At 34.3% G+C, this 15746-nt stretch overlaps 1 protein-coding gene across 1 annotated transcript in view; it reads left to right on the forward strand.

Moving 5' to 3' along the window:
• Window positions 1-15746, forward strand: part of ASCC3 (activating signal cointegrator 1 complex subunit 3) — a 212384-nt gene that overhangs the window by 61552 nt on the left and 135086 nt on the right. The window contains exon 11 of the mRNA XM_070932828.1: window positions 5274-5438. Coding sequence (XP_070788929.1) covers window positions 5274-5438 — 165 coding nt within the window. The remainder of the gene's footprint in view (window positions 1-5273; window positions 5439-15746) is intronic.

Below are 15746 nucleotides of genomic sequence, written 5' to 3' on the forward strand. Positions count from 1 at the left end.
AATCACACAGATTCTGCTGAGAGAAGATAGTCCTCAGTGCACTGGCAATAGCAGCTGTCACCAGCTAAAATCTTGACTACCACATTTTATACCAGTGGCAATATCCTGATCAATTTCAGAGACAGCACCATGCAGAGCACGTTCTAGTAGTCTAAATATATGGTGATAAGGATGTAAGATATTGTTAAATTGTTGGTCTTTGTTCAGTGGCGTTAATTTCAAGTTTACAACCCATTTTTACATTTGGCAAGCAATGATCATCTGCACACACCAAGACTCTGCAATGATGAACATCATTCTTCTGCCTGATAAAAATCTAAGCAGTGCTAGGGTGCTGGGGAGAAAATTACATGGGCAGAGAAAAATGTAAGTTGACAGTTAAAATATTGACAGTTAACCCATTTCTATTTTGTCATGCCCTAATATAGAAGCCAGATTGAAATGTCTTGCATGAGTTCCATTGCATTAAACAAATGTGACACTTTATTTTCTGGCCGTTTTTGTGCTGAGGGAAGTGAAGTGGTATAATAGCAATATAAATGAAAATGCTTTGCGGCACTGGTTGCTAAAGTAAAAGACAACAAGAATCTAGAAAAGTATTTTAAGAGGTTTTGATTTTGAAGATGAAATGGTTTTTTTTCAGATGCTTAAATTAAGAATGTTATCAGTCCATGAAATTTATTATAGTGTTGCAAGTTAATTATGATAATGATGATGAAATTTTAATAGTATGTGTCAGCAGCATTCTGTATTATCATTATACTTTTACCGATGTTCACCTAGTCCCTATTGTCCTTCAGCATGAATGGAAATGTTCATTCAAAGCGCTGTAATAGTCTGATTACGTAGGTCATCTTATGCCCTTCAGATATTATGGGTTATCTAAGCAAATGATCTGACAGTGACTGTTTTGAGCAACATAATAACTTACTGTATTAACTGGGGTGAGTTTCCTGTTTTACACAGGAAAATCCCTAAGCATTCATGGATCCAGTTTCCCCCATGCCTGAAGAGACTGGATGGGGCTGAATTTTGGGGTACTGTTTTTAAAGGGATGAGGTGAGGTTATAGCTCCTTAAGATCACCTGTAGTAAGAAAAAACTCAAGAATCAGCTCTCACCCATTCCTACAATGCCATTTTATTGCTGTCTCATGAAGTGCGCCCTGATTAAAATAAGAAGCCCATCAACGTTTGATCAGTTTGAATATCCCTTAGCTTCTGTTTCCCATTAAGCTTCTGTTGCCTATTAAACTATATTTCTATGTTTTGTTTACCTTTAAGCATGCAGGATGTCCATGCTTAAACATAAATGAGCCCAAAAAAAGACAGTTCAATAGCCCTACTGTTGGAGGGTATACAACACTCCTGTGACTTCTTTCTTGTTAACCAAGGTTATGGCTTACAGTATTTATTTTCATGTATTTATCCAACAGGCCTTATTGTGATTTTTTCTTCTTCTCTCTTTATTAAAAAAGTAACAAGGTTACTATCTTCGCTTTCAGGCATATATTGCTTTTCTTCCTTCTCCCTCTCTCCCTCTCCCTCCCTCCCTCCCTCCCTCCCTCCCTCCCCCCCCCTCTCTCTCTCTGTCTCTCTCTCTCTCTCTTCCCTTTGACAAAGATGGAGAGAATATATACACTTCATTGACAATTCTGTCCCTTTTTAAGTTTTAGAGAAGTCTGTGACAGATTACCATCTGTCAGACGTCCCTCACAGATCCTTCCTCTCATGCTACTGTACTATGTTCAAAGGTAGAAAGAACAAAGTTTGTTTCAAATACAGCTGAATTATGCCAATGATTTGTTCTTCAAACATGTGTGACTATCACTAAAGTATGAAACTGTCCTTTGAACTATGTATATAGGGACCTTGGACCAATGAACAATGGCATTGATTTAATCAATTTATGCGTGACCCATCTTCCTCTGAAAAGCATTCTGGAGATCTCCTTAAGCTTGCAGCAATGCCTTTGACTCATGTTGTGTCTTATTTGAATATTTTGGGAAAAGCCCAGAAGAGATGAGTAGAGATCAATCTGCTTTTTTCTAAACCATCACCTAAAGTGGCTTAGAAATGGGAAATAGAATAGAGGAGCATGTGGCTTGTAACCCTGAATAGTTCCTCTAATTTAGCATAATAGCACAGTAGCATTTTTGGACCTTGAACAAAGTTTGATTATTTTTTATTAAACATTTTTTTAAAGTACCTGTTCTTGTTCTAATAAATTCCCACTTTTGTAACACTGAAAAGAAAAGAACTTGTAACTGGTTGTCATATCCTGATCTGGAATGAAAATTAGATTGGGAGACGCCTACTGCATCTAATTTTTGGTGAGCCAGTGAATCTTTGATTTTCATTTTTCAGGAAATTACATTTCAGCATCAGATTGCTGAGGCTCTAAGCAGGCTGAGAATGAAACTGCCTACTTAAATCCCAGGGCATAGAAAAGGCTTACTATTGTGTTTTAACCTGGACATCTCAAAGTTGTTTGTTATTCTCCCAGATTTTCTGGCTTCACAAGATTTTAGGCATAAATCTTAAAGGAAAGTGTTATTGTTATTCATCTTCTAACTTTGGATTCAGCCCATGTGGTCTCTGTCCTCAGTTTGTCTAAATTGTGTTTCTGTCAGAGCTCTATTGAAATTCAGAACAACTGCATACAATAAGTTCGCACTGTCTTCAGGGCAACAATGTACACAATTTCACATTTAATTACTGTATTGTCATTCTTTAGAGTTCCAACAGCAAGTTTTAATTATAACTTAACCATAAAAAAGCACTTCATTGATACAGGATGTTTCCAAATGCTATAAAATGAAAAGAAGGTGGGGAGGAATACATTTCTTTTTTATTTATTTATTTCTTTTAAGTTGTGACAGTGTAACTGTGGCACAAGAAGAAGTGTTATCACAGCAGTACCAGTTTAGCTCTGGCAAATCAGCTAAATAGCTAGTATTTGGATCATTTCACACTTTAAATTCTTAATATGCATTGCTAAATATATTTCATCACAGTTTGCTAATTAATTACAGCTGCTAATTTTTGTAGTTGACATCGTTCATTTCAAAGTGTTAATACGTTGCATCAATAATAGGTGTGACAACGGTTTGTAAAATCTGGTTGAACATGCACTATTTAGAGTTATCACATACTCATTAAATACTGCAATTAGTGTGCAAGAAAACTGCTGCTCCTGGCGTTGATATTATCATCTGATCTGTGCCTAGTTCTTTGATGACTAGCATCTTCAGCTTTTCCCATCGTAGCAGTTACAATACAACAATGTTTGCAAAAATACTGTTTTTGCTCCTCAATTACTTTCATTTGCCCATGATTTATTTACTTATTTATTTACTGTATAGCCACCTTTATTATTTTTGCAAATAACTCAAAACAGTGAACATATCCAGCACACTTTCCTCCTGTTTTCCCCACAACAACAACCCTGTGAGGTGAATTGGGCTGAAAAAGAGCGACTGGCCCAAGGTCACCCAGCTGGCTTTAATGGCTAAGGTTGAATTAGAACTCATGGTCTTCTGCTTTCTAGCCTGGTGCCTTATCTACTAAACCAAACTGGTTCTTAATGTAAGTATTGTAATGACTCATTGGACTTTTGGACTTTTAATGTTTCACTGTCCACTAACTATTTTCATTTTAGCAAGCTATAAAATGTCAACCTTGATATTATTTTGTTGGGATATTCAAAGGTATCCCTTCAAAAAATGGTTTTAGTTGCTATAGAATCAATGAAGCAGGAAAGTCAGGAAGAATTCCAATGTGAAAAGGTTTTCACATTGCCTAAACTAAAACATCAATGATTACTATGTATGTTACTAAATTAAATGTCTACATGAAATAAGAAGCTTAATGAAAAATCTCCCACATGTAGTCTATTGCATTTCCAAATAACAATTTGAGAGAATCAAATCCGAAACGATATAAACTCCCTACATTTCCTGAGGTTCAAATGTGGGAAAACCCAGTAAAGGTACTGAGGTTCTTTCTCTCTCTCTCCTTCTCCCTCCCTGCCTCTCTCGCTCACTCTCTCTCTCTCTGTCCCTCCCTGTCTCGTTCTCTCATTTCATTTGGCTATCTAGCTCATTTTGTGATATCCTCCTTCTAACAAGTCTGAATAGGTAACATGCAAATGTTTTGTTGTTAAAACTATACTTACTGAAAGATGTAACTAGTTTAAACCATGTTCAAGTGCAGCAAGGCAATTCCATTCCAAATCAACTGTTAATAAACATAAACTCAATTTTGTGCTTACAGATTTTATGACCGCTTGCTCAGTTTTTTCTATGTTTTAAAACCTGCAAGTGCGGTGGGATGTAAGGATCAATTAAAATCTTTTGCTCCATTTTATTTATAAGATAGTTCTTAAATGTGAAGTTGTACAGTTACTCTATTTTAATGGATATTAATTTTCATATGCTCTTGAAGCCTGAGATTTATTATTTCCAAGACAATGATTTATCCTTTGTGCTTAAGAGATGCAAATGGGCAACAAATACCATGTCTTAAATTTCAGTAGTTAATTGCCTATGTTTTGGTCTGTTTTCTGGACTATGCGATTGAAATTCTGTAGTCTTAAAGCAACAATATTGACATTTTAAGGGATTGGCAATAAGTTTTATGCATATGTGCCAATAAGCTTCAATCGTAGCCCAGGGAATTTGGGCAATATTGCATTCCCAGCTTTTGCTCACTGTTTTCTAGGTACTTGCCAGGTTACAATTTTGGACCTTAGCTGCTTCTGAAAGTTGCAGGGGAACTTGATATAACAAGCCATTGACAGTTCACTCTCCTAATGGTCATTCACTAAAGCAAGCAGAGCATACTTCAGCCTTCCCAATTCCATTAAGATTGTGTGTGTGTGTGTGTGTGGTATAACTATTTAGATTAACACAAGCACAATTGCAAGAAATGCCTCTGCTTATTAATCTCTAAACAACACAGGGAGTCTGTCCCAATCAAAGGGTGAGATGCTAATGTTTTAATGTGAGAAGTTACAAGTGCATATTTGGAATGGCTGGAGATGAAGATAACTACTGTAGGATTGGGCATACTTTAGAAAGTTTATAAATAGCTGTACTTAGTTAATAGATTTTCTATTGCAGTTTCAGTTACAAAAAAGAAAGTTTTAATGCTGCCATTTCAAATTTATCTACCTAGCTTCATTACTTTTCAAGTTGTTCTCGACACCTCAGCAAATCAGTGAAAAATAAATTTAAAGACTTCAACATTGTTTTCTTGTCTTTTCCTTTCTCAGATGCTTGTAACCACTCCAGAAAAATGGGATGTTGTGACCAGAAAGAGTGTTGGAGATGTCGCTCTCTCTCAACTAGTGAAGCTCCTTATTCTTGATGAGGTACACCTACTCCATGAAGATAGAGGTCCCGTACTAGAAAGTTTGGTAGCCCGCACTTTACGCCAGGTATGTCAAGGTTGATTGTTAGAACAAATGTATGTAATATCGTATGCTAGAGACAATTCCAATGACTAATTAAATCCTTCATTATGTCTAAGCTGCTTCCAGTAGCAGTCATCATAAAGATCACTGTGAGAAGATAATGCATTTTTGTCTCTTTCCTTTTGGAACAGAAGGAATATAGAGTATATATAGGGTGCTTAAAATTTTGTGAACCATTTTGAATTTTCACTATTTCTATATTAATATGATCCAAAACATTCTCCACACAAATCCTAAAATTAGATAGAGAGAACCCAATTTAAAAAATGAATCAAAAGTATATTTTTTCGTTTATTTATTAAGCACTAATGCATATATGTTTCTAAATGCTAATCTTAATTAAGCAAACCACATACAAAACACAGGGATGTGCTGATATTAAATCATGCTATTACTCTTTGTTAGAAAACTTTACTGTTGCTCAAATCTGCCATTTTGTTTTCTCATAAGCCAAAGACTTCTCCAATAAAAATCATACTGGAGAAAAATAATTCTACATAGATAGACTTGATAATGGATTTATGTAGAGTTCTGGAATTGTTTATATTTGCTCATAGTTCTCATACTGTGACACATCTTCCAAAAGCCTTTTGTATCCTTCAGTAAAATGTATTTTCAGTTATTGCTATTTTGAAATCACATCACTTTTTTTTCAAAAAAAAAATGAAAGCATTATTTACTAAATTACACATCAAATGGCCAAGTAATTGCAGATCTAAGATTTCAATGTGGGTAAAGATATTTTTATTTATGATTGGAAAAATAATCCAAGCACATAATTTTAGCAAATTAATCTCTGCTTCCCTCCTCAAGTCCTATTGTCTCATTTTGGAAGGAAAGAAAGGATATTCCTGGAAGTGCTGCTGAATAACTTGAATGTTTTATTGGTTATTGAATAAAATTAGAGAAAATTAGTTAAGTAATACCGTGTTTCCCCGAAAATAAGACCCTGTCTTATATTTTTTTGAACCCTGAAATAAGCTCTTGGCCTTATTGCCATGCACTCAAAAGCCCGATTGGGTTTATTATCAGGGGATGTCTTATTTTGGGGAAAACAGGGTACCATGCTACAATTCCTAATTCATCTATGATTCTATATTAGATACAAAGCAGGTTAATAATCCTAGTAAAGAAGAAAAAGGATTACTGAAAACTAAAACTATCTGATATTATGTTTAAAATAATAACAGTAGGGTAAAATAACAAAAGAGCAATGTGCTATTTGGGATGGGAGAGAGTCACCACTATGGTGGAAAGTTCAGTAGAAATTAATAGCAGAATTCTTAGAATATAGATAGGATCACAAATCTCTTCAAAGGAATTACTTTTTTATTTATCTTTTTAAATATCTATTGTAAAGATCAGTTTTTAGTCTGTTTAGCCCTGAGGTCAAGTTACAGCTACCATGTAAGGAAGGAGCTTTGAGGTCACTGATTTGGTCTTGAATAAGTATATAAAAACATGTTTGCACATTATGCACTTTTTGCTTTTACATGTAACTCAAATTGAATTGATAAAACATTTTGGAAGAAAAAGCTTTGAGCTTTACTCCTATGCTGGGGTTAGAACATCAAAAGAATCCTCTGAAACCAATTTGCACTTTGATGTTTAAAGTTACACATTACTGAAAATAGCACAGATGTAAAATGAAAATGTTTAAAGTGGAGGGCGGGAATGAGAGCAGAAGGGTCTAGACTTCAATGATATTTACCCAACAAATTAGTGCAATTGAAATTTATTTATATATTTATTCATTTATATGGCCACCCATCTCAAACAAGTGGGTGGCAACAATTATAAAAGCAATTAAAACCAAATTACAGGGACAATGCAGAAGAAAATTAAATACATATAGAGGCTGAGAGATATTATAATCTGTAGATGTTGGCATAACCAGGAAACGGAACCCTTAGCACACTTTGGACCCAGGCTTGGGCTCATAACCAAATAATCAAGATCTTACAAAAGGCCAAAAGGGTTGGAGCCATCCTAATCTCTGAAGGGAGAATGTTCAAGAGGCCAGGCACTATCTCTTTGGCTGATGGGACCTGGATCATGCAAATTAATCTCTAGAAAGGATGCTTGGTACTCTCCCTGTTCACATGAGAAAGAACCAATGTCACATCCCAGAAAAAAAATCAAATCAGATGCATGAGTCATTTTTCAGTTTTCTAAAATTTCAGACATCAGTAGCTAGCAATAGCAACAGCAATAGTATTTAACCTTATATACCGCTTCACAGTGCTTTACAGACCTCTCTAAGCAGTTTATAGAGTCAGCCTATTGCCCTCAAAAGTCTGGGTCCTCATTTTACTGACCTCAGAAGTATGGAAGGCTGAGTCAACCTTGAGCTTGGTGAGATTCAAACTGCCAAATTGCAGGCAGTCAGCAGAAGTAGCCTGAAGTACTGCATTCTAACCACTGCACCACCGCGGCTCTTACTATATTAGATACTATAATTATTATGTTTTTAATTATTTTTAAGTGAAGTGTTGGATCTAGCATATATACGATTTTTTTTCTGTCTTCCTTCTTTTCTCAATGTCTGGTGGAAATTGTATGTTTTTTCAAGACAGCTACAGCTTATTTCTTTCTAAACCAAATCAATTAGAACATCACTACTCCAGATATTTTGAAGTCTACACAACTACCCAGGCCATCATTTTAATTTGATATATGGGGAGCTGGGGGAGTGATTCCCAAATAAGTAATTAGTACTAGCCCACTTCAAGTGTTAGACAAAACAGTGATATTCTATGTACATTCAAGATGATTGGAAAGAAATGTATTGGTCCTAATCCTCCTTGCATTGTCTTCTGTGTATAAAAAATAGCTGCAGTAAAGAAATATTTGCCTGTAGAGGGTCTCCATTAAGTTAAAAAGTAGAAAATCAGGATTCTTGTTGATGAGAAATGTCTCTTTGGATAGAAGATCTATTACTACAGGCATTCACCTACTATGCATGTGGATGGGACTAGCATATTCAGTTTGCTCCGCCTTAAAACAGATAAGAATGTCACTATTTTATCTGGAGTAACAGTAGGTTTCTATGAAGTCCATCTGCATATGTCTGTAATGAGAGAAGGAAAAAAATAGTACTTTATATGATTTGTGTTTATCCAAAATTGCACTGCTGTTCTTCCTTACAGTCTGTGTGTATTTGTTTTCCCTATTGAACACTTGCAATGTTGTCAGATATTTGCATTAATAAAAATTGCAGATGCTCTTGGAAATTGGCACCAGATTTATGAGATTTCTGTTCTGAGGAACATTGGAATTTTTCAATTCAAATAGTGCAAACATATGTTGTCTGGAGAAATCCTAATGCTCTCATTTCTATGAGTTCATAAGGGTTATCCTTTGTTCCCAGGATTGCTTATATATTTGTCAGCTTGCTTTGGTTTTACTTTACATATTGGCTATACCTGCTTATGACAGCTTCCAGAGAGATTGTCAACTTATACCAGATTCATCAGTAGATAAGATATTTTTAAGCATACTGTTTTTTTAAAGATCGTCATCTTTAGTAAAGAAATGAAAGGATGCCAATAATCATTTGATTTAATGTTTTTTGAGCTTCTGATGCTAGAGTAAATGGAGGCAGGTGTGGGCCTCGTGCTAAATTGCAGCATTGTAGTATTAGGAATTATGGCTGAATGCTCCATGAATCCAATCACTGTCGGGAAAAAAATGAATGTGTTTTTTTTTAAGTTGGAAATATTTCTTAGAATAATATAAAGATATGAAAAGAATAGTTCTATCAAGATAGAATCAGAGATATTAAATGCCATTATTGTGTATGTTTCTATTATTTGCGATAAAAGCCCTTTTAGATGCTTGTGAAATCAGAATACTTTAAACACCAGGATTCATTTGATACAATTCATTATTAAATAGTATTACTAAGATATTTATGACATACTTATTTTTCTAGACATTTGTATCTTTGTACTTTGGCACCCAAAGAATTACAAAAACTAAGTAATAAATATTATTACATTTACAATTTAAATAATTTTCCTTATGCTCAAAGAAGTACAAAAACTAAGTAATAAATATTACCAAATTTAGAATTTAGATAATTTTCCTTATGCCTACCATATAGGCCTGTGAGAAGGACATAATGAATTGATAAGGGCAATGAAATAGCAATGTAGTCCTGCCAAAGTAAGATGCATAAGGAAGCAACTCAGAATAACTTCACTTGATTCTGTATAAGATGAAGCAGAGAGAAATTCTGAGAGACTTTGAAGATTCTGTTATACTCTACAACAATAAAACATTATTCCTGGAATCCTTGAAGTGTCTGTTTCCTAACCAGGCCTACTCAAATATCTGATAGGTTGGGACTGAATATCCATATATTTAGAATATTCAATCCTAAATATAAGGGGAGGGGGAGTTGGTGGAATGATGACTTGTACTATATTGTCATTCTTAGTAACTTCACTAGCATATTGAATATATTAATGCAAAGAATAAATTCTGTTCTACTTGGACAGTGAGCTAATATGGATCTGCCTCAGGTGAAATGCTCCCGGTTCGGACCAGATTGCCTGATCCGGTAGCGATGGCGGCGGATGGTTCGGAAAACCGGTAGCAAAAATCCCTGCGCCACCCCCCCCCCCCATGCCCAGCTGAGCCACACGATCATCAGAGGCTTTTTTTTTTTTTTACTTTTAAAAGTATTTTTTCTACAACCTCTTCCAATGAAAAAATGCTTTTAAAAGTTAAAAAAAAAAGCCTCTGATGATCGCGCGGCTCAGCTGGGATCATCAGAGGCTTTTCAAAGCATTTTTTTCTGCAACCTCTTGGCCGAAGAGGTGTAAAAAAAATGCTTGGAAAAGTCTCTGACGATCCTAGCTGAGTTCCCTGATCGGCAGAGAAGCATTTTTTAAAGAGCCTCTCTGACAATCCCAGCTGAGTTCCCTGATCGGCAGAGAGGCTTTTCAAAGCATTAGAAAAAATGCTTTGAAAAGTTTAAAAAAAAAAAAAAGTTGGCCATGCCCACCCAGTCACATTACCCCCCCCCACCAAGTCATGCCCACAGAACCAGTAGTAACAGATTTTACATTTCACCCCTGAACTGCCTTGTATTTAAATGTCAGCTATGTAATCAATTAATAGATAAACAAAAATAATCACTATAGTTATTTGTAGTTGCATATTTTGCTTATGATGACTTTCTATTTACATGTTTAACACATGAACTAATGCAGGACCATACTATGAAATGTATGCAAAAAAGAGTGGCATTTAATTATGTGATACTTATATATTTATTACTAATAATTGCATCAGAAAGATCAGTTTGAGGATTAGCAATAACTTCTTATTCTTTTTTATAAAAACAAAAATGTAGAATTATAAAATTGGAAGGGCCGTTAAATCCAACTTCTATTCAGTTTTCAAGGATAACATTGTCCAATTCATTTCTTTGTCATCTGCAGATTGAAACGTATACCCTCCACCATGTAAAGGCCATTGATAGTGCTGAACAGCCCAGAGCCCAGATCTGAACTTTTGGGTACCCTACTCAGTGCCTCTTACCAAAATTATTTCACAAGGCAAAATAATAAAATACAATTCTATATAACAGCAAAGAGAATTAAAAGATAAACATAATAACAAAATTAACATGCATAGCAATTTTTAGAATAAAAAGGGGGCTAGAAGTCTGATAAGTAATTCCAAAAAAAATGACCATATTGCTAAATCTTCATTGTCCTCTGATCCAAAAAATATTAATTCAATACATTTAAACAATTCATTGCTGCAAACCAAGTGTGGATTTTTTTTCCTTTCCAATACAATATAATATTTTTAGTCGATCCCAAGGCTTGAAAAATTATTGATTTCTTAATAGCTTCTAAATCCTAGGATATAACTAAGAAGAACTCATGCTTCTTAATATAAAATAATTGATTCTAAGTCATATTAATAATCCTGTTGTTGTCAGCTCCAAATGCAATAGTAATAGGAGACAATCAAACCATGTATCTTAATGTTCCAAGTTTAGGGATAAATTTCCAATAGCGGGTGATTGTAAATAGCCCCTATTAAATATTCCCTGAGGTTTCAATAGACACAAATATTATCCTCCTGTTAAAGTTATAGATTACAGTGTTCATGTTGTTTAATATGTTCTTTCATTGATTTACCAGAACAAGACATTCTAGCTTGTTATTCCAAAGGTCACATAAATAACTAATGTCAACTTCATCAGCATCCAGTAAAGATGGGTTACTGGCTTAGGTTCCATGAATAATTCCTCCAAAACTACTAACTGCTTTTGATCGCCAGAAACAATAATTGCATATGGAGAAAATAAATGAAACAATGTGCCTAAATTTGAATATACTGCATAAGTATATTTTCTGTAAAGTTCTCTGGAGAAGTTCAAATTTATTTCTAATTCTGTGAAAAAATTCTACCAAAGTTTTAAAAGTGGTTTCTTCAGAGTTGAGTTGATTCTAAGTAGTAATATTACAAAAGGTCCAGTTTACAAACCTTTCTTCACTTTTAGATTCTACTTGTTCCATTCTGTTCTCCATCCAGAGTAGATAGGTCACTATCTAAATTTGTTAAATAAATCAATAAATTCTATTATTCTATGTTATAAGAATTTCGTAGGTGAGTGGGTGATATTTATATCCCTCACACAATATTTATCATATATTTCTTGCAGTTTTTGAGCCGGTTTTACAGCTAGTTAATTGTCACGTCATCTAGATTGGAGATTTGCAGAACTTCAGATTAGAAACTGAAAAGATACTGTAGAGTGGATAATACACAATGCCTGTTTGGAATCTTCTTTTTAAAAGTTGCATCTTTTCATAGGCCTGCATGGCATCTGCATCATCTTAGGAAAATATGAAAGTGTATGATGTGCTTTGGAAAGAGTATGGATTCTCTTTTGTTAACTTATCTAAAATGTGTATTTTGTTGGAATTGTACAGCGACTGTGAAAGCCCAGTAAAAGATGCAACTGTTTTATAAAGGTTCAGCATGTGTACACAATGCATATTCCAAGGCATCAGATCTAAAGCATTTCATCTCCATAATGTAAACCATACTTGACTAGCTAATTATCACTGTGTTCTTTGTCAAATGCTTTGTTAAAAGGGCCTGGTGGCTCAGCAGACTAATAGCATTGTGATTAACACCAGCTGTCTGCAATTACTGTAAGTTCGAATCTCACCAGGCTCAAGGTTGACTCAGCCTTCCATCCTTTAAAGGTAGGTGAAATGAGGACCCAGATTGTGGGGGCAATAAGCTGACTTTGTATAAATATACAAAAGTATGAAGGCTATTGCTTAACGCATTGTAAGCTGCCCCGAGTCTCCGGAGAAGGGCGGCATATAAATCAATTTTTTTTTAAAAAAAAGTCAAGCATTCCAGGAATATGTTGAGGAAGTTGCTTAATTAAAAATGAGTCTGAGAAAACTTCTACATGGCAAACGTATGCTGAGTTCCGGTGATCACTGCATTGTTTTCAGAATGCTTATATTTTATAATATTCTCTAGGATCTCCCTAAATTTCAATCTTACTCTAGTTTTGAAATTAGAGACATTTATCCTCAGATTTCTCCAAGATGATTTATAAAGTTTTACCAGATCATAAGCAACTTTAGTCAGTACCCTAAATAGGCATTCCTTAATCATTTCTGTCTCCAGCATCCCTCCTCCTCCTCCTCCTCCTCCTCCTCCTCCTCCTCCTCCTCCTTCTCTTCTTCTTCCTCTTCTTCTTCTTCCTCTTCTTCTTCTTCTTCTTCTTCTACTCCTTCTTCTTCTTCTTCTTCTTCTTCTTCTTCTTCTTCTTCTTCTTCTTCTTCTTCTTCTTCTGCCCCTTCCTCTCATTTTCATTTAGCTTTCCTGATAACAAGATTGGCTAGCAAATTTCTATCATCCATCTTGAGCAATTTTATCACTACATCTGCAAGCCTATGAAATATCTGCAATTTATTTTCTAGAAAGTATTATTTCTATTTTTTTGAACTGGTCACTGACTGCAATAAGAATTATTTTTCTTTATATTTTATTTTCCTGATAAATAACCAACAACAAACTGCCTTATACTGTATCTCTTCTTCCATTTATTTTAATCCAGATGTTCTCTGCAATATCATTGTCTTCATTTCCTTGAATTTCAGTGCAGATGTGGGAATTATTATCATAGAGTACAAGTCCTCCTTTCTATTACTTCTATTCCCCTTGAACAAATTGTATCTTTCAATTGCTATTTTCCAATCATGGGAGTCACTCCACCAGTGTATTTAGATATGCTTGCCTTCCCATTCTTGTTTGTGTTTCATACTCTGAGCCTCAGTGTGTACATAGCAAAAGCTGTGCATTTTATAAGACAATATTCTTTCAGATTTTTAGTGTGCACTGTAAAGGAAATTGCTGTAACAAGGCTTTTCTCTGAATCTTTACTTCAGGGGTTTTCATTTCACAGGAATTAGTTCAGTTTAAAGACTTCATGATCAATCAAATCTATATGCTGCATCTTTTAGGCCTTCAGAAAAATATCCAGATGGAAGGGAGTTGCTGCTTCTCTAAGATTCAGTCAAGAAATGAAAGTTATTGAATGCACTCAATTTTTAGCTGTGTTTCATAAGTAACTATTTTTCCTTCTCTTTTGCTCCCATTCATGACCCCGGGAATTTTTCTTTGCAACAAGAGTAATAAAGGAATCTGAATGATGTATCAAACTCCCTTGTATATACAGTAGGGCATTATTTTCAGTCTTTTCAGTCAAATAAAAATATTTTCAAATAAACTTCATAAGATCCATAGTTGTTCTATTTTATATATTAATTGTAATTGCTGATAACTTATTACATTTCAAAATCCTCAGTTCTGTAATTATTATTACTACTCACAAAATAGTATGAAAATTATTAAAAACACAACCAAATTATGGTGCTGACGTTATAAAGTGATGTTTTTATTTGCCTTGTTCTCTCGATCCAAAGAAAACACAAGCCATGGGTGCATTTTAATTTAAGATAGATTATTTAAAAAAATAGATACAAAGGTTATATTAAATATGACTGTCTTCCATTTTGTTGAATTCCTCCTTTCATTAACCTAATCTGTTTTGACGGTATAAAAGACATTATTTTGGCAGTATTATATGGCATCATTCTGATGGAACTGGATTCATGTCACCTCATTTAGGTTAACATGAGCAGGTTGTTAGTTATTTCTATATATAATAAGAGTTTAATTTTTAATATTTCTAATAAAATTGACATAATAGGTTTTGACCCTACCTAGAATTATTTTCTCCTCCTTCCCCCCCATTCATACCTGATATTTATATAAACAAAATATATAAATCTATGCTAAAACAAGTACATTTGACAACTTTAAAATTCCTAAAACAACTATTCCCTTAAAATAACTGAACAATTGGTTTTTCAAACAGAATTAAAATCTGCAGTTATATCCTCAATTACTCCCATAAAGCAGGTTCATTCTTATTCTTCAACTTTCCTATGGCACTACCTAGAATTACACTTAATATTCTTTTTAATATTACCATATCAAGCATTGGTGCAGTGAATTTCAAAGATGTTACTTAAGATTCAAACAGTTACATTGATTAAAATATTTTCCAGGTTCTAAAACCTCATGGCTTTTAAATATAGAATAAGATGTACATTTTAAGTCATGAATATACATTCATTTCTGTAGCCTTTAAGACTGGAACTCTATTTCTGCTTCTCCTGTCTGAATTTCTTGCAGTAAAGTTAGGTGATATTAAGAAGCATTCTTAACATAACCATAAAAAGGTCTGTGCTTCTACTTTTCATGCACTAGTTTTCAGTAATTGCAAAGTTGAAACGATGCTCATATTCCTCTCACTGTTACAGTAACCAATACATTTGATACACCTCTAAATCATGACAGGATTGGTTGTCTCAAATCTATTTTGGTTTTCCCTTCATAATGTGGAACCATGTTGCCTTCAGTCTATTTAGTGTACAAAATTAAAGTGCTCATTTTCAAGCAAGCTTTGTCAGTTCTTAATTCTTGAAAATAGAATTTAGCTGTACAGTTTCTCCAGTTGAAGTCCCTGAGGCAATTCTTCCCATTTAGCTATTATTGTAATCATCTGCTGATTTGTCTATGCATTTTTTTCCATTTCTATTTTATTTTTATTTCTACTATTTCCAATGATGGTTATTACGGTATGGTAGTATGGATATGTGTGTAGATAGTGAATGTAGGGAAATGAATAACAACAAAAACCACAAAATAAAT

The sequence above is a fragment of the Pituophis catenifer genome, unplaced genomic scaffold (genome assembly GCF_029215685.1).
Source record: "Pituophis catenifer annectens isolate HBS135680 unplaced genomic scaffold, rPitCat1.0.hap2 SCAF_1, whole genome shotgun sequence".
Lineage (NCBI taxonomy): Eukaryota > Metazoa > Chordata > Lepidosauria > Squamata > Colubridae > Pituophis > Pituophis catenifer.